Raw genomic sequence first — 19,998 nt, forward strand, 5'->3', positions numbered from 1 at the left:
GAGCGTTGGTCACTGTACACAAAGAAAGCCCCAACTTTTGCGGCAATCCTTGTCTGGTTGTTCCGTTTGTTCCAAAGCTTCTCACCCACCAGGTTTATCTCTTGTTCAAAATGGTGGATGTTAACACCGAAGCCCCATGATGCAATGGATCCAAAGAGAGGAGTGATTGTAAAAAATCTTGGGACACAGTTGCCATTTCTCCCACCTTGACCATCCACAAGACGACCCAGCCGCAGTGTCTTGCAACAGACGAGGTTTTCCCCCGAATCCTCTGGTGACTGAGACACAAGCCTCCTGGGACACTTTTTTTTTTTTTTTTTCTTAATACTGTAAATACTTTGTGGTACTTTTCAACATCATTGTTGCTTGTGGCTTAAGATACTGATTTTGCAGAAGTTCACAATTCATAAAACTAACTGATCTCAAGATATGTTTTGCTGATTTCTTCCCAACAACCACAGACAGTGCCTTCTCTAAGCTCCTAGTGCTTAAGAACAGGCAATTATGTGATGTGTACTTTAACAGTTGAGTGTTTTTCCACACGCATTACGCGTATCATTAGTGGAACAGTGTAAAACTCAAGATTTATTTGATGCCAGATGGAACAAGCATTCTCGTGGTAGTTGTCTTTTTTTTTTTTTTGTCCCATCTTGTTTGGGTGACCAGAGTTTGGGGAAAACCATTTGTGTTCACATAGGCAACCTCATTTTGGTCATTTCTCTGGATATCATTCACAAAATGTGTTGATAGAAATACTTGAACCCCTTTGACACCCAGGCATATCAAAAAAACAAGAAAGTCACCCCGTCTTGGCTACATCCATCTGCCTCTCACTGATTTTTGCTGTTGCCTTCTCCTTCATTATCTGTTGCTTGTTACCGTTGTATCACGAAGATATTTTTGAGAAGAGAAATGTCCACGAATGTTTACAATGTCCTCCACATTGAAACACTTGAGGTAAGGTAAGCAGTCTGACACTTTGATCGACTCCCGCCCCAAAGCTTGAGCCACAGCTTCTGGTTCCTCTCCTGATGAAGATCGTCTTTTCTTGATGATGGGCAATTTTTCCTCGCTTCCTCGAGAAGGGTCTCTTGGTCGAATTGGAATTAAAATCTAAAGTGACTGTTGGGCATTGACTTCTAAAAATCTACATTAGGATCCTGTTTGGTGTGTCTGAATTAGCGGTGGTGTTATCGTCGTCTGCTGTCGTCGTTTCAAATTTCAAAGTTACTATGGCTCAGGAGACTGTTGAGGGGGGGGCGACAGGATTCTGGGGGGAAGAGATGGCTTTTTACGTTGCATAGTGATCAAAGCTTCCTAAGTACTCCAGAGCTGCGTGATAGCAGAATTGGTACTCATCCTGTGCGAGAGAGAAGAAACACAAACACAAAAAAAACATCAGAAATCAAAATCTCAGCAGGAGTTTGAAGATTTTGCTATGATAATGAGAAATTAACAATTTAAAAATAAAACTAATTACAGTACTTGTCTGACGAGACGAAATTATAGATCTGAGAAGTAGTTTTTACGACATTCTTTACACACCGAGATCGAGGAAACTACACAGAGGTGATTTAATATAGAGTTTTATTGAACTGAGTTCTGTGTGTGTTTGTGATCTCCGACCTCAGTCTGGACCATGGCTGGCCTCTGTGTCCGGAGCATCTTCACTGTCTGGAAGATATCGACCACGCCTTCATAGCGCATTCTCTCCAGGACGATGCTGAGGGTGATGAAAACTCCAGTCCTGCCCACGCCAGCACTAGAAACACACAATTATAAAATGAATTAGTAAGGATATGTCTCGCTTACACACAGTGGCTGAATGGTGAATTTTTATTCGTACCAGGGAAATGTGTCTTTCTGTTATGTCTTGCACTCCCTAAGGTCCTCTAGTCCCTTCCCATGTATGTACTTTGTTATTTATGATCTACATCAGTCTAACCAAGACCTGCAAAATAACGTTCATGTTTAAATCATTTCTATCCTAAATTTCCTCTAAAATGCATGCTGTATCTACAACCAGACTCTGTCATAACAACTTTGCGCACTGGCTCGCTGTGAATACCTGAAACAGTCAACTGCCTGAAAACTTAAGACAGCCAGCGATGCTGCGGCAGTCCAGCGCGTCGATGCGGATAGCAAGGACGCAATCTGCATGTGAGAACTCCATGAATCCACTCTAATGTGTGCCCGCGTTCTCGTCGAGCCCAAAATGAGCGCTCAAGGACACATAGACGCTCTCCAAATCATGCAACACAAACAACCGAGCAAACATTTTGTCTCATTAAGCCCCTCCTCCCATGTGTCGAGAAACTCAGCCTGCTGCCGCTCTCCAGAAATACAGTCTGAGTCTTAACTCAGATCCTGAAATACTTGAGAGCTGCCTCTCTAAGCTGCTTTGCTGTGAAATAACTTCCACTTCACCAATGGAACAATAATTGATATGACAACAGATTTATTTGGGCTCCTTCCAGCCTCTGATGCTGTGTCGCTGAATGAAGAGTGAAAGCGATGGCTGCTAGCACACACTTTGAGTTTGTGTGTGAGTATCCCTACAAGTGTGTGTGTGTTGGAGGACACAGCTAGACACAGGCCAAAAGATGACATATCATCTGACAATAAATCAAACGATATCGAACGTGGTAGTTATTGAGCCTAATCATGCCGTATGTACGACCACCGCAAACACATACACACCCACATGCGACCACCCACTAACCAACCCCCACGCCGCAGCATCTCTCAGCCCACCCAAAGCCTCTTCCTGAGAGTCAGTCACAGCTTGTCACATGGACTCTTAAACTCCCTCAGAGCTCCTCTCCCTGTCTTTCTTTCTCTCTCTCTCGCTCTCTCTCCCTCTCCAGGAAGATCGACTCTCCAAGTCTGAAAGCTTGCCGGGCCGCTGCCGACTGAGAGGATTTGGTGTCCCCATTCACAGGAAGTAATCAGGCAATTAATGACAAAAAGCATGTGGGTCTATTAGATAGTGGCTGAGGAGGAGAGAAACGAAGGAGGAGGAAGAAAAGAGGGTGGGAGTGGAAGAAACGAGGGCTGGGAGGATGAATGGATGAATAGATGGAAAAAGAGGAGAGAGGGAGAACTCAAGTGAATTGAATTGAGAGAGAGAGAGAGAGAGAGAGAGAGGGGGGATTAAGAAATAGACAGATGGATGACAGACGGGAAAGGCTGGTGACAGAAGACGAAAGAGTAAGAGAAAAGGAAGGCATAAGCTCTAAACTCGGAGATGACAAAGCCTGAAGTAGGATGGAGAGAGGACGAGGAGGAGGAGAAGGAGGTGGCGGGATATCTGCATTTAGACAAAGTGACATCTACTTGTGAAAAAAAAAAGATAAAAAGCCAAATGAATGAACAAAAAGTATTTAAAAAGGACTGCAGGTAAGTTGAGCACATGATGAACAGCACTACATTTTAACGATGTAAGCTGAAGCAGTTCTGTGTTAATCCTCCAAACATCAAACAGAGTTCACTGTGATGTGTCAAGGATGCCTTAATTGTGCATTTGGCTGCTGAATAAAGCGTGGTCAAGTGACTCCTGCAGTCCACTTTAATGGGCCTGTGTGCCTTTTCGTCCATTACTCCAGTCCTGCGATTCCTCCTGCAATAACTGATCCTCTCGCTTTAAGACAGCTCTCTCCCCCTCCAATAATGGCCTCATAGAAGGAAGGAATAACTCAGTCTTATTGGAGCTTCCCTGACACATCTTACAACTCCCAGAGGGCCATTTGATGGCTGGTGACATCATTGCTTTTTAATACAGGGGAGGTGATGTTATGTTTTGGTGATGTCATGGCGCCTGTGTGATAGAAATGTGGAGAAAAAAGTGACACCGGCTCCGTTCCAGAAGTAAAACATGTTCAGGAGACAGCAAGGAAATGATTCATTGTGTTAATACCTTTGTTTGTTTATCACATTCAAAGGCAAAGCTTTTTCTGAATGCCAATCAAACCATGAAACACCGTGTACAATGGACCACATGCAGGCAAGTGTCTTCGTTAATGGAATTTCAAGGCATTTCTTTTTCTTTTATTTCTTTCCCTTTTTCTTGCAGCGCAAATAAAAACAGAGCCGTGAATGATGTCCATTGTCTGGCTACAAAAGGTAACAACTCATTCAGACTGATCTCGCTCAAGGTCTGTCAATGAATAAGAATAATCTGAGGTCTTGGTGGTGACCACTACCAAATATCAAATTCTACTTGAGTCTAGCATGTCAAGTTAATGATGAAGGTTACCTTGGAAGCTACACTCGAGGTGATCAAAATGCATCACAGAGCGATCATAAAACCCCAAAAGAATGGCTGTATCAGTTCATGTGCCTCCTCTTTGCAAATGCCAAGCCGCATCTCAGTCTTATCAATTATGGAGGAGATGGGCCTGTGGAGGTGCAGTGGTAGTGTACTGCGGTGGCAAAAAGGAGAGGAGGGATCATATCTGATGATGCTGTTGGAGCTGCACCGCAGGAGGTGCCGCGCTGCAAAACAATAACCACCTTAAGAAGTGATTTAATCTTGTCTTTTGATAGTTAAAGCCTTATATCATTTTCAAGAAAGGAAAGTGTGTCTTATGGGTGCAGTTTGAGGCGAAACAACTTGCAATCCCTGGTATTACGGCATATCACGCCCCTCTGTTCAAGAAAACCTTTATTATAATATGCAATTTTCGGATCTTGGATATTCAATATAATGCAGCAGAGAAAATATGGCCCAACATGGCATTGAGATGCCTTACCTGCAGTGGACAGAGATTGGTCCATCCTGTCCAAACTGCTCCTTGGTTTTATGCACCTGGCCAATGAAATCAATGAATCCCTCCCCAGATTTGGGGACGCCTTGCTCTGGCCAATCAGTAAACTGGAACTGCCTTACTGTCCTGGACTGGCCATCCTGCAAAATATAGAGGGAAGATGAGAAAGATTGTAGGAGATTGTAGATCACATAAAGAAGCAAGGAGAGAGTAGACACTTTTAAGGAACGCGAAGAGGAAATAAAGCAAAGGCAGGTAGTGGCTTCACTGTGGAACCTCTACGCACAGAGCAAGACATCATTAGCCTTAGAGCTTGTGGGTTTCACCATTAGTTTCTTCTGAGAACATAATGCAAACCAAGCAGCACAAATACAAAGTCTATGGGGCAATAAAAAATGAAGACAAATTGGTCTTTTAAAATGAAACCGTATCTGCCGGTGCTTCTTCTGCACAATGGCAATACAACAGATACACAGATGAAGTAAATGTACAATGACACACACATGTCACCACAGAGGGACAGTATGTCCTTTTCTCTCTCACATCACTCCTCTACCTCCAACCCCAATTGTCTCTATTTTCTCCTGCCGTTTTTTGTGTGTGTGTGTGTGTCTGTCTGTGCCGCATGAGTAGGTCCTAGTTAAAGCTAATCAATAGTGTATCTGCCATGACAAGCGTCTTCTCCCAGACACCATGTTGAATAGGATAATCCTGCGATGCGATCGATACAGCGACCTGATGGATGAGCCGAGCGAGGGAGGTAAGAAGCAAGAACGGAGGACTAACGGGGCAGGAGGTGGGATTGGACGATGAAAATTGGAAAGAAAAACCCTGACACACACAGACATGCCTGCTACACAAAATGTCAGTAACAATTTAATCTCATATTGATTCTTATAATCTTGTTTTAGAGGTGAGAGTTTTAAGTGGTGAGATAACTGAACCTGCCTCCAAAGCAAACAAAAAATAAATAAATAGAAAAATTTAAATGCATTTTCACAATCTGGTTGGCAACACACGAGGACAAGGAGGAGGCGATCTGCTTTATTTTGAGAGAGCTGATTGTCAAGTCTGAGAATGCGCAGGCAACACTTGTGTCCTTGTGAAAGAATGTTTGTTCAAGGTGTCTCGGAGGGAACACGAAAGTGAGCAGTGAGAAGCGTTTCTGCATTTTGAGACGCGCTCGCCGCTTGATGCCACCAGTAATTAAGACAACCAGGTGTTCATTCCTCCTGTTGATTCTCACGTCTCTGCGCAACAGACTCCAGTTTAGACATGATGTGTCATTCTCACACATTCTCCTCCCGTTTGTTCACACAACACAGGCACAATTCAATGAACGCTCAGTTTGGCGAGTAAACTGGGATCCTTTTTGTCCTTTCTGTTATCCCGCTATTAGATGGTAGAGAATTATAGATTCTAAAATTGTATTTATAGTAATTATGTCTAAACTGTGTTGTAGAATCAATGTAATAAGCAGGAATCTGAAGTTGCACTGAGAAAGAGATATTTTCACCTCCGATAAAACAGAATTATGCCCCCCCCCCCCCTTATAGATAATTCTCTGCACTTGTTTGAGTACCTTGATAATGATGAACAAATTACATTTTTGCCCGGAGCCAGTGAAGTGGTAAATAGACAGAAAGTTAACAACACACATAAGAAAAACCTGTATGCATTTATGGAGGCATCGCATGTCTCTGATGAGAGCATAGTGCTAAAAATTTAGATTATAGCTGTTATATTTGTCTCTTGAATGAGATGCTTTGTCAGGTAACCATCAAGCGAATGGTGGTGCTCCTGTATTCTTAAGAATTAATCGTGTAACTGATGATAACAGACTGCCCACGCTGGCAGATGGGTAAAAATAGCTAATGTTTTTTTCTTCTTGTTTCAAGGTATCATCCATTCTAACCAGCTATTACACATCAGATCAGCGGTGTTAAATAAACCTAATGTCAGTATTCCTTTCATTTGAGAGTGACCATGAAAAAAAAACAAAAAAACATGGTAATCTAATATTAAACGACCTCTGAATGTGTTGATGTAAACAATCACCTCAGGGTCTGTATTTATCATGGGTGATGGTGGCTGTGCTACATGAATTCATTCATTCATCCATTCATTCATTCTGATTTTGGCCAGGGAGCTAACCATCCCCCTCTACTGCTAGCAGGCTAAATGCAGATGGTGACTAATTGTTGAATGTAGAGTATGTGAAGCACCTATATTTATATATTTTTTATAGGATATACATAATCTTTCTATTGAATCCTTGAGCTAAGAATGTGAAGCCCTGCTGTCCTGTGTTGCTGTCTTATCTGTTGATATGTTTTTCACCGCTGCCGCCAAGATGTAGTCTTGTACTTTCATTGTACTTGACAAATACAACGATTTAGTTACTAATAAGTTAAGCTCCATATACCGACTCTCTTTGTACAAGATCTCATGTCTCCTTCCCTGTTTTATGACGCATTGCATGTTGTCTTTCTTTCGTTGCCTTTGTTTTTCATCTCAAAAACATTTTGCCTCAGCAGAGGGATTAAAAATGAAAGAGGGGCAAAGACAACAACACAATAAACCAAGCACGCCAAAAGAATGAAGAAGACGTGGCAGGTGGGGGGTGGGGGCTGGGGAGAGAGGAAAATTTAACACACAACCTGAGGGCCCACGCGGCGTGTCAAATTGTGTGATTAAATACGTGACTGGCTCGCTAGATGTGAGTGTTGAGGCGTGGAGTCTATGCTATTACTGTGCAGAGGCATGCGACATACGCACGCACGCACACACACACACACACACACTTGCATACATACACACACAGTCATACATATACAAACACATGCATGTACATCTAATGTATGATGTGTGGAGTTCAACCTTGTTTACTCACACTCTCACATGCATACACAATCAGTAAAATGGGGTTGAAAAGCCATAAATCACACATGCACCTACAGCTACACATACAGTGCTTCTTAACGGTTTACTCCGACCAAACCTCCACCTTCACATGTCAAGTACACAACACCTTCCTATACTGTATGTATAGACAATGAGCTTTGACTATCAGTCTGTCTGCTGCCATTTTACACTTAGATGATTCAGTCCCCATCATCTGAAAGACACCAACACTGACCACTGCACTGCAAAAGATGCATGTGTGTGTGTTTATGAGGGCTTAAAACATATATACATGTTTGTTTAATGTATGTATCCGTGTGTATGTATGATTACGTGTCCTTGTGTGTGACAGCCATAAAATACATAAATATACAAAGGTGAGTGTGTGTGTGTGTGTGTGCACGCATGTGTTTGTGTGTGTGTCTGTGCATGCATCGGTCTGTATATTTGTGCTGAGAATAGCAAATCAGCATGGAGATAGGTATGCGGCGGAAAGTGAGCCTGTGTGCACATTTGTGTGTGTGTATGTGTGTGCATGTTTGAGCCCTTTAAGAAAGTCATTTTGCACACTGCAAAAGTGTGTATGTATGTGTGTGTGTGTGTGTGTGTGTGTGTATGTGTGTGTGTATGTGGGTGTGTGTTTGTGTATGTGTCGGGTGATGGCATACCAGCTTAAACAGCATTTGTGTCTGATTTCCACACTGTGGATACTGTGTCTATTTGTGTGTGTGTGTGTGTGTATTAATTTTTTTAATACTAACAGGATGACTGCTAACTAGCTGCCACACTGCCTGGGAAATCGTTGGATATGTCAGCCTGTTTGGCAAAGAGAGGAAGCAGTTTTATTTCTGTGCTACAGTTCTGTTGCTGCTTCTTCAAACTGTCCGACCTAATTGGACCGAAAAAGAAATCCTGGGGTAAAGTGATGTCTACAGTAGTGTAGAGTTGGTTATAAACAGTTCAACAAGAAAAGTCACTTTGGTTTTGAACCCTCATTAATATCTGAATGAAGCTACTAGTTAGCTCAACATTAAGTCTCCATGATATCTTGTTTTGAGTGGAAACCCGTCTAATTACAGAGCAGAATTACAATCTCAAAGCTATGTAAGGAACTTCTGAGGAAAAAAAAAATACCATGTACTTGTGATATTCCTGTATTTATGTGACCTACATTTCCTCAAAAGGGTCTTTTGCTCTTTGGATCTGCCAAGGTTGATGTTTAAGATTTGTATGATAACAATTCAATATAAAGTTAATTTTAGCTGTGACGGAAAATATTTTCAGTTGAAATCAGGGTGTCGATTGTGTGGTTATGTCTATACAACCAAACAACAAAACTTACTCGGCAATACAATAGTTAGTCCAGACCGAACACTTCCTAGTATGTCTTACCCTGGCATCTGTGACCTTGAACTCTCTTAGGATGTACTGGGGCATGTTGTACTCGGCCATGGGATCCACCACAAAGTACTGATACCTGGCAGAGCGTTCCGCCGGCCAGTATTGGTGACACTTTTCCTGTTTGAGCAGAAGGAGAGATAAACCCCAGAAATTAATATTTGAACAACTTACTAATTCATTTCCATTTTATTTTACTTTGATTACTGTTTGTATCCTTCAATACAGAAGCAAGACAGAACCAGAAACAACACAAATCAAATGAGTGTTAATGCATGTGTGTCTGACTCCTACCCGTCCCATCTCTCGCAGTTTGGTTAACATGACTACAATGGTGGAATTGTTCTCCCAGAGCATTCTCCAGAAGTCTTCTGTAGTCTCTGCCAGAGGGCCCTGCGTGGCGATGTAGGCTTTCTGTTGCCTGTATATACAGAAAAACCATGTTAAAACCGTCTATGTTCGGCTTGTGTAATAATAAGTACCATTTTAACACCACTAATGCAAATTCTAGGAATACTTCACAAGTTTTGCCGGTACATTCCTGAAGACTGAGTGACTGCGTTTACTGAGTAATACATATTACTTTGAGGATCACTAACAAAAAAAAAAAAAGAAATGTGTTGAAATTCACTTTCCATGTCTCCATTATTCCATTATCTACTGCACCTTCTCTCCACAACGCAATAGAATCACCTTACACATGTCTCATATTGACATGTTTCCTCTTCCTACCTGTATCCATCAATGAAACTGGCATTGATGTAGTCGGATCCTTCCAGGCCTCTGATTGGCTGCAGGCAAACGCGTGTGGTCTCGTAGGGCATGATGTTGACCAGCCGATTCTTGAACTTGTTGCAGGGAAGGTTGGCACTAATGAAGCGCGACGTGTGGGCTTTGGAGTTGGCCAAGCGCTGGAGGGGAAAGATAGAGGGATAAATGGATGAAGGTAGGAAAAGGAAGGCACCGAAAAAAGAAAAAAAAAAATTTGGAAAAAAGTTTTACAAAGAAAGTGCCGAATGAAAGGTATGGGAGGAGGAGGAAAAAGATGACAAGACGACGAAAAAGAGAGTACAGTGGTGACGGGAAGAGGGAATGGATTGGCAAAAGCCACGGTGGTCACAAAGAGGAGAGAAGAGGCATGAAAAGAAAAGAGAGAGGAAGGAAGAGCAGGAGAGGATGATAAAAGGAGGAGAGATTGGGAAGGAGGGAGGAAAGGGAGGACAGGTGCGAGACAGATAAAGAGAGTAGAATATCAATGACAGAAAGTAATAAAGCACACTCAATCTAATCTGATCTTTCACCCAGCTTTACCAATGATGGCACAACTTCAAAGGGACATTGTTTATCAAGAATATATTCACCAGGAAGCGACTCAAAAACTTTATCCCCTTTTGCAACTTGTGGGGTCCTGCAGGGTCAGACGCAACGATGGAAAATATGCCACATACCCAGACTAACAAGCCTCTGGATCAAGACTGTGCGAAACAGAAAACTCGCCTAAAAGTGGGTCACCAGCGCCTTTGATAATGGCAGTGTAGTATGTGTGCATAAATCATAGACTCACACAGAGATGTTCAGAAAGACAAACACACACACACTGCATAATGATCAAAATGAAAAGCTGTACTGCTACATCATCATCGTCATAAGGACCTCAGTGGGAGTTTGTGGGTCAGCAAGTCTTATGATCGCCTCCTCTTGGCTTCTCAACAAAGAATTTGTGAGAGTGTGTGTGTGTGTGTGTGTGTGTGTGTGTGTGTGTGTGTGTGTGTGTGTGTGTGTGTGTGTGTGTATGCTTGCTTGTTAGCATTTGCCTGCAAATGGAAGACACCCTAGTCAGATTATTTAGGGCCCTTTCAGACAGAGAAAAGCATGGCGCACTGAGGACATTAGCAGCATCTTAAGAGGCCATAGAGAGAGAGAGAGAGAGGGAGACAGAGAGATGAGCTGCAACTGACCCCAATGAAAAAGTGGGCAGCAGGAATGCAGATTTTTAGTTCCTCAACTCCTCGTCTCTCAATGGCTGTCAAAACACACAAAGTGAAAGTGTCTCTCTTTGCACCTCTGTGTGAACAGGGTCTAACCTTCCATTTTGCCCTTTTTCCCCATTAGAGTAGTTTCCCCTTTTCCTCTCTAATTCCCCTATAGTACCGCTATCTCTGTCTCAATGGCTACTTGGAGTCCGTCCAGCTCTTCCCCTCCTCCTTCGCCCTTCCTTTCATCCTTCGCTAGTGTCCTCCCTTTGATCTGTGTTTCACAAAGGCACCTGGAAAGGCTTGAGGTGGCCTGGCAGAGCTAAAGAGGCCCTAAGCTACACCACCAAACACCACGGAGGGGGCAGGGAACGGAGCCAAGCCTGGCAACCTGTCATCCAACAGGGCAGAGAAGCACCTGGGGTACCTCTGGTCACGGTTGCCAGTTCCTTCTCATTTATAGTACAGTATCTCTGTTCATTTGGAAGATACATTACGTACATTAGGCATGTTACGCCGCAACAAGGATAATCATTTTTGACATTACAGTCAGAAACAAGGGCTTACAATACAAACAGACCAATACACCCTGACTATAACCCTGATTAACAAATGAATAATAAATAATAGATATATCATCAAACAAGCATCCTTAATCATCATTACATTTAATATTTCATCAATATTTATAGTTTCTCCACTGATCACTATCTATTTGGTCGATTGTGTGCATCACATAATGTTTGACTGTTGTCTATGTTTATGATGTGGCCACAATACAAGACAATGCTCTGTAAACTTCCTGTAAACTGTCAACATCAATTCTATTTAAAACTGTAGAGCGTTTTTGTCTTCTTGTTTGCATTTGGATCCCAATTAAAACCATGCTGCTGAATTTCAAATTATTCCATTGCTATTTCATTTCAAATGGATCCCAGTAGCCCAGTAGCTTTTTTTTTTTTTTAATGTTGTTGCTGTGATTTGTGTCCTGTATGTTTCTGAACACTTTGTGCAAGTGGGTTATGTGAACAAATGTCTTCTGTGCATAAATCTTCCTCTGAACATGTCTGTTATTCATTCACATACACCAGAAAGGCACTAATCTGACAACTTCACGACAAGTCCCTGTTCTCGGTTCAGTCTCCCCGCTGAACTCATGAGAGTCCCACCAGTGACAACTTAACTCTGTATGACGCCGTTTTCCCACCTGAGAATGACAATGCCCTCCCACTTTCCCTATAGTGCAGCATTCTGTCGAATCACTTCCTTACCGCCAAGTTAGCATACAGTTGTCCCTTTGTTCATTAGCCAAACGTTCCTCCCTCTACTTGCCCTGCCATCCACCTCCATTTGTCATCATCAAGTATTAATTACTTAGCTAGCTCCCCCACCCCTCTTCACACACACCGCTCCTCTCTATCCTGACTGTAGTGTGGACGTTATTAATCCCTGTTCGACTCCTGACGCCAGCTCAGCATTATCCCTGTTACAGATGGCGATAGAGATTCCATCACCATTGTGCCCCAGTGAGTTTAAAAAAAAAAAAAAAAAGGTTGAAGACACCAGCACTATTATTGTTTCTTGGCAGGGGGGGGGCGTGTTGATGAATGGCGACGGAAAGATGACGGATGATTTGGGAGTGAGCATCTGTGCAATTCAAGGTCAGCAGATAGTGGAGCGCCGAAGCTGAGGTGAGTTTATAACTTGATGATTCTTGAGATCTTTAATGGAGATCTATGTAAACACTGTGTCTGCCTGTCTATGCTCACCTACTGCTTTGTCATGAATTTCTGTTAGAGAGCATACACACTCTCTTACTCAAGCCTAAACTCAAATTCGTGCTGCTTCCAGCCAAAAATCTTTTGTCTTGTGCCTGCTAGACTAAACCCAATTTCTTTGCTTAAGCATATTATTCCAAATCCTCAAAAATGAACATTGCAGCCAAACAGTGAAGGGCTTCAACATTTCCATTTTCACGCTTTGCAAAAACAATGCAATAATAATTCAAATAGTGTGTATCTAAGTGATTAAATTATTGAAGTGAGGCTTGAAAAAAAAAAAGGGAGCTTTGCTTTCTAGTCCATCTGAGATCCTATTAATTGGACAGCATATGTAAACTGACAAATAGCTTCGACATAAATAAGGCAGGTTTAATCTATATTCTTCTTACCTGGGGCTGAAAGGTATTACATCTTGCAGAGAAGTGATTTTATCTCAAATGCTTAAAGCTTACTATGTTATACACTGTGTTCATTCAGGATTTCCATTATGTCTTTATGAGCAACATAAGCTCAAAGGGACATCCATATTGCCTCTTGCCTACTGCCAAATTCAGTTTGTCTGAGGTATGAGGATTTTCCGTAAACTGCATCCTCACTCAGCTGAAACATTATTCTCCCAGTTCCCCCAATCAGCTACCATAATCATCCATTTTGTGTCTTCCTCACTCTCTAGTTTCACTGTTTCCAGCCAGAAACACAGTTGTTGGTCAAGAACTGCCACAGTATATGTTCTGTTCAAGTATAAAAATGCAAAAAAATGTATGATCACGAATCAAAAAGCAATTACTGCAAACCCACAATTAGGCACATTGCAAATAATGATGAGGAGAAAAAATATGAAAGGCAAAGAAATTGGATTTGCATCCAAAATAACTTCTAGGAAGATAAAGCTGGCAGCCAGCCTTCCTTTAAAAGGCTTATAGCTTCTTAAGACAAGGTGACAGAACTCTCAAAACTTAGTGTTTATGTCTTCATTGTTTAGTTATGATTAAGTTCGAAAAGTGAAAAGTTAATACAAACAGTGATCTAAAACGTCTGCTATTTCTGATCTGATTTGTAAGTTGTTTGTAACTGTCTTGGCATCTGAACAGTTCAGTCTGCCAGGTGAGTTTTTCAGCTGTCGTTTGCAGTTTTAATTTGTCAAAATGCAAAACAGGGTCACCTGCACGAAAAAACAAAGGCCGTCAGTCCCATAATGTATATGTGAGACCCCAGTGGAGCACAAATGCCAAACTTAAGCTGAAACACTTTGTCACACACCGTCATGGTTTCTTAGTGAAAAGAAGAAAAACACAGAGCTTGAACTCTGCCCAAACCCCTGCCATTTAACTTCTAACAATGTACCAGGTTTCCCGTTATTTCCTGTACCTTGAACTCTAGCTCCATGCCAGTGACATGCTCGCCGCTCTCCACCTGGGCCAGCTTCTGGATGTAGGAATAGAGGCTCCGGGCAGCCACTTCAGTGTTGCCGCAGGCCACCGCCTCCAGCAGTGCATCGTGAATGAAGCTGTACTGGTCCTCCGTCTGCACCATGTAGTTCCGCTGTGACCGCATCAGCGTCACGTGGCCGTAAATGTCGACCGTCTTCTCGTGCTTGATGCGCTCAAGCATGGCGTCGATGACGATGAAGCAGCCTGTCCGACCAACACCCGCACTGTAGGAGGATTTGAAAGAAGAGAGAGAAAAAGAAGTTGGAGGTTTTAAGAGGGCCGTTGAATAGAAATTAATTTCTCCATTTCTAGAGTTTTATCCTCTCAGGATGCTCAGGCTATGAATATTTGTTTGCCTAATACAAAGTGCTTGTCACATTTGTATCGTAGGAATTTAATTGTGATTTACTGTTGTTCTCACGCCTAAAATATTAAACCGCAAGGTGATTATGTATGTCCAGTAATGTCTGTAGATTTGTTGTGGCATTACATTTTAAATAATTGAGTAGGAGAGCAAAACAGAGGGATGTAGTGACAGCTAGAGAGGGAATACAGAGACAACTAATAAAAATGACAGATAGAACAACAAGACGACGGTGATGGAGACTGAGTGAAGCAAGCTGTCGAATTTCAGTTTTATTGTGTAGCGCTTTGGACTGACTGAAGTCTTCTTATCTTGACAAAAAGGTTTCAATTTGAATAAGCCATTCAAGAAATATCGCTTGTAAAAGGGGGAAGGGTTAAGGAGCAAAAAAGGAGAAGCAGGAAAGATGGGAAAGGATTACTGTGAGGCTTTTCACAAAGAGGGAAAAAAGAGACGGAGGTGGAGAGAATGAAAGCAGGAAAAAAAAAGAAGAGTGCCTTAAAGAGAATGATGTGTCCAATGGAGAAAAGAAAAGATGTAGGTCTTCTAAGAAAGAGAGCGTGTGTTTGTATAATGTGTGTTACGTAATGTATAATAGCAGATACAAAGGGAGGAGCTCTGCCATTCTGTTTGCTCATGAGTATAAACACACACAGTCAGGGAGATGGGCTCGAGGTAAAAATAAAACAGGGATACCACTTCCATGTGTATAGGGGCGAGGTTACTGGAGTTACAGTTTAAAATCAGGCATTTTGCCTTTTAACCAACCCTAACAATATAAAATTTTCTAATGACCTGCAGTGGGCGATGATGGGTCCGGCGTCGGGCGGGTTGCAGGTCTTCACTCTGCGCAGGAAGGCCAGGAAGGGGGTCGGGTACTCAGGTACACCGTGGTCAGGCCACGCCGTGAACTGGAACTGACGAACCTCCCGCTTCTCACTAGAGCCATTCTGTAAGAGAAGAGAGAGAGGGGTGGGTTGGATATGGTGGTGGTGGTGTTGTGTTTGTGTTTAGCTGATTGACTTATTGGTGACAAAGCAAAAAGAAACAATAGTGTCTGAGTATTATATGTACGCAGACCTGGTATTAACATCCATCTCAGGTGATCTGATCACAACCGGACAGCTCTAAGTACAGGTGTGAACGTACCCACGATGCATTGAGGACGCATTTGAGATCCGATGACTCTGACCACATTCGGAACGCATTCTGGGCCCCACTGAAGGACCGCCTACTCTACTGACTTCCTCTGCCACAGTCTCATTAGTCCCGCCACAGTTTCATAACGAACTGAAAATATCTTATTATTTCAAATGGCTAACCCCTTACTTCATTGTAGAGCTGTGCGCAGTGCACCCTCTCACAAACACCACCTGCCATAGTCAGACTGGCTAAAAACAACACACACATGTTTGTGTGTATATAAAGCGGGCAAGTGAGATGCGATCATAAGTGTTAACTCGAGATGTATGTGGAGATGCATTTAAATACCAGGTGTGAACTGACGTACTTAGAGCTGCCTACTCCTGATTGCATCACCCGAGACACATGCCAGGTGTGAACAGGCGGCTAATCTTTTTACATACATCTACCCCCGCTGTCCATGGACAGTTAAACCAATGACTCGGCTAGTCTGACTCAAAATCTCAGCTACCTTCACAGGGGGTTAGTGTTCCATGCTTAAAATAGATTTTTGCTGCAGTATTGCCCAGGGGTTGTAATTTTCCTTTGGGAAACACTTTCACACATATACAGCAGATCAGATAAGCCTCAACATGATAAAATATGTCTGATAACTTCTATACTGGACAGTACAGGTGCTTGTATCTTCATGTTCTCATGTTACTGCTGCTCCCAGCATCTACAGATACATGCAGCAAACACCCACATTACACAGCCGTCTGTCAGCTCCTATCTAAAACTCAACTCTCGACGCATCAAAGATACAAGCTGGGACCCAGAGGAAGATTTTGAGAAGGATAAGTAAGAAGAAAGGAAAAATTTCTCCTTGCATATTTGTGTCCTCCTCTCCTCTCAGAAGATCCTCTAATGGAGCTACTGTTTGCATTTCAATGCACTGCTTCTGCTTCCCTGACAGAGGGACTTTTTCCATGCTGAATAAATGAATAAATGAGTGTGGTAATTAAAAGCAAACTGACCTAGTTCTTATTTCCCTTGTATTTTTTTTTTTTGGACATTCCCTGTTTCTGCGGTTGATGCAGGCTACATGGATGTGGTTGGTGCTTGGTTGCTGATTTTCTTTAAATTTCATTTTTTCTGGTAAAGGATTTATCAGCACACACAAATCTGCATCACTGCAGGGCATACATTCATACATACATATGGATAGGTACCATAGCGCTGCTTTATATGTTCGTGTGTCCACTGCCAGCTTCTGCTACCTTATACTTCACACAAATCCAACAAAATATAATTTTTTTTCTCAGAGATATAAAGTGAAAACAGCTCAGCGAGAAATCATAGCAATGACTGCAGTTATAAGGAGGAAGGAGAGGATAGATAGCAAAAGAATCATATCGGTGGGTTTGATGGAGGCTGAGAGCGGCAGAGTGTAAATGGCCCTGAATGTCAACCAGCCGGCTTTAAAGCACCGCGGCAGCTGATATCTTGCTATCTTCACCATCGCTGGTATGCTCTGGTGTTAATTGTTCTGCTGACATGCCAGCTAAAAAGTCAGCAGTGCCTTTTAATGTGGTGCTATCTGGTTAAGAGGAAAACTCTGGAAATGTCTACACACCTCCCAAGGCTGGTTTTCTGCTTTGTCTTCTAACAGCTCATTTTACAGAGGAGGCTGAGAGTGTGAAAGAGTTTTCATGTAGATGTGCTGGTGATTCTTTTCTTTGTTTTTTTTCTGTGTCTATGTGTGAGTGTCTGTATTTGAATACACTTAAATGTGTGTTATTCATGTCTGCTCATACTCTGACATCATACTCGTGGTTATTGAAATACATGCATTTGTTTTGGGTTTTTTTTTGTGTAAATGTGACTATAGGTTTCTGTACATGTGTGTGTGGGAGCTTGCATGTGCAAATGCCTCCTTTTAAGAATGTTTTCATTTGTTTAAAGACTGTGTATCTGCCTGTTTGTTCACTGTTCAAATTTGTGAGTGTGTGTGTGCGCACACACAGAGGCATGAAAGCAGTCTGCCAATTATGTATATTGAGTTTCTCTTCTGCTCACTTTACCTAAGTGCTCCAATTTGGCAGACGCACATAAACAGATGATCTATTGAGGAGAGAGAAAGCTGAACAAGGTGAGAGGGATGGACTGTAAGGACAATGGGGACGAAGGATTACAATATATTTGTGTATATCTTTACATCGAATAGAAAAATAGCATGCAGTCTACGCCATCATTTTTGTTGCTTAAGTTTGTGTCTGTATTTTTTATAAGCTGTGTCTTGTGAATAGGCCGTCTGTTTACTGGGCACTGAATAAGGATATTGTTATTCATTGTCAACCACAGTCCACTCCAGATTTCTCTGCAATGTATTCTTGAGAAAGGATCAGATGGTGATGGTGCAGTGGTGTGCATGTGTGTGTCTTTATGTGTGAGAGACAGAGAGAGAGAGATAAATCATCCTACCTTGTGCAAGGAGAAAGTGCGGACACAGAAAGTGGCCAGTTCTATGGTGTCCAGCAGGGTGACTTGGGTCATACCATAGGTTTCTGTGCCACGACTGGGCCAGTACTGGTCACACTTAATCTGGGACAGAGGAAGAGGGAGGGAGACAGAGAGACATACAGACAGATGAACAGTTAGCTGCATTACGTCACATTCTATTAACCAGTGTCTCCACTGACGAGCACGATCATGCACATAAATCAAATCATGCTCCCTCCTCTCACACAAATATGTGCGCTCACGCGCCGCTCATAAAAGGAAACCCTCCTGTGGATTAAAACACCAGGCGTTGTGGACTGAAGCACCAGGGTAGCTTCTCTCTGTTTCACATCTGAGAAACAACACTATGCATACTGAACATATGTGACCAGAATGCCACAGCAACTCCACTCTGACGGTTTCACTTCATCAACCAAATCCTGCCTGCCAGTAAGGCCAAACATCTCCACCACCAATTCTTAATTCAGTATCTGTCAAAATAAATGCCTAATATAGTGTTACCATTTCAGATCCTCATATTAAGAACCTCCTGTTTTTGTTTTTTTTTTTGTCCAGAGGTTCTACTGTATATCTGCAAATACAGCACCAGCTTCCCCCAGCCCACCCCTGTCTGCCCACTTAATAAAGATTCATTCAATATGGGGTGTGACGCGCCAGCGGACATCTGATGAGATGTGACAGCTAGTGAGGGAGATGAGCTGCTCTCCAGCTTTCTCTTCCATTTCCTGCTCGAGCTGACACTCAAGTTCTACCGCCCGCCAATCCTGATCACGTTTGACAGCAGTGGAACGCGCATGTCAGGATGGAGGATAGGTAAACAACTGAAAAGGGATAGAGGGAGGAAAAATGAGTGGAGACACCTGGGGTGAGTGTGGCTGATGTTGACACAGGTTTGAGTTGACAGGATGAAACATTGCAGTTGGCTTTTTGACATTTAAGTCCACTCCTTCATAAGAGAGAATATTATCCCCACAGATCCATCCCGAGGATGCACTCACTCTCTTTGGCTTTATTCTGTTTCTTTTTGGTAGCACTTACCTACACTTTCAGCTCCTAATTTAGAGAAATGGTTCATAAAACACTTTGTTTACATAATGACTAGCTGTCACTATGGGCAAACAGGACTGATACCCAACACTTAACAGACTTCCTTAACAAAACCAGTGTGCTTTCTACTGATCGCAGTAACAGCTGCAGTTCTTACATTTTGTTTTATTTTTAATCTGGTAGTTTGTGGTTGTGAAGTGCTGCTGCTGCTGCCTGCTTGGTTCTTCTCTAGAGTTAGTCGGCAAACGAACAAGTGTGAAAATCACTGGATGGCTTTTAACAGCGGAAAGCAATCCTTTCCATCAGGGTGAGACCCTTCCAAAAAAATACATCCCACACACTCGTGGCTACCTCGCATGGATGCAAATGTATAAAACGAAAAAGAAAAAACGAACAACAGTGGACTAGTGTGGCCACTCCCTGACATCTCATTCCTCTGTGCTGCAAGTGAGTCACTGTGCTCTGCAGACAATTTTTTCCTCTAACTTCCCCTATCAACAGATGATTGTAGGAGGCACTGTAAAAACTCCATGGCACTCTGTTGCTGAAAATTAAATTTTTGCTACCTGCATTGTGCAGTCTCAGAGCTAAAACCTGCTAAGCTCTCAGCGCTGTAGGGAGCATGCAACAGCTTGTAGTTTCCACTGCAAATAAGGAGAGAAAACATGGCCAAGTCTGTGAAGATACTCC

At 42.5% G+C, this 19,998-nt stretch overlaps 1 protein-coding gene across 1 annotated transcript in view; it reads right to left on the bottom strand.

The window, feature by feature from the left end:
* Positions 1-309: 309 nt before the first annotated feature.
* Positions 310-19,998, bottom strand: part of LOC111234847 (receptor-type tyrosine-protein phosphatase S-like) — a 132,016-nt gene continuing 112,327 nt past the window's right edge. The window contains exons 29-37 of the mRNA XM_022763078.1: positions 18,223-18,342; positions 15,412-15,566; positions 14,191-14,476; positions 9,801-9,979; positions 9,363-9,489; positions 9,063-9,188; positions 4,752-4,906; positions 1,627-1,762; positions 310-1,360 (exon numbers count right to left, since the gene is read on the bottom strand). Of these exons, the coding sequence (XP_022618799.1) occupies positions 1,292-1,360; positions 1,627-1,762; positions 4,752-4,906; positions 9,063-9,188; positions 9,363-9,489; positions 9,801-9,979; positions 14,191-14,476; positions 15,412-15,566; positions 18,223-18,342 (1,353 nt within the window). The 3' untranslated portion in view covers positions 310-1,291. The remainder of the gene's footprint in view (positions 1,361-1,626; positions 1,763-4,751; positions 4,907-9,062; positions 9,189-9,362; positions 9,490-9,800; positions 9,980-14,190; positions 14,477-15,411; positions 15,567-18,222; positions 18,343-19,998) is intronic.

This window comes from Seriola dumerili, unplaced genomic scaffold, assembly GCF_002260705.1.
Source record: "Seriola dumerili isolate Sdu_G_001 unplaced genomic scaffold, Sdu_1.0 BDQW01000002.1, whole genome shotgun sequence".
Lineage (NCBI taxonomy): Eukaryota > Metazoa > Chordata > Actinopteri > Carangiformes > Carangidae > Seriola > Seriola dumerili.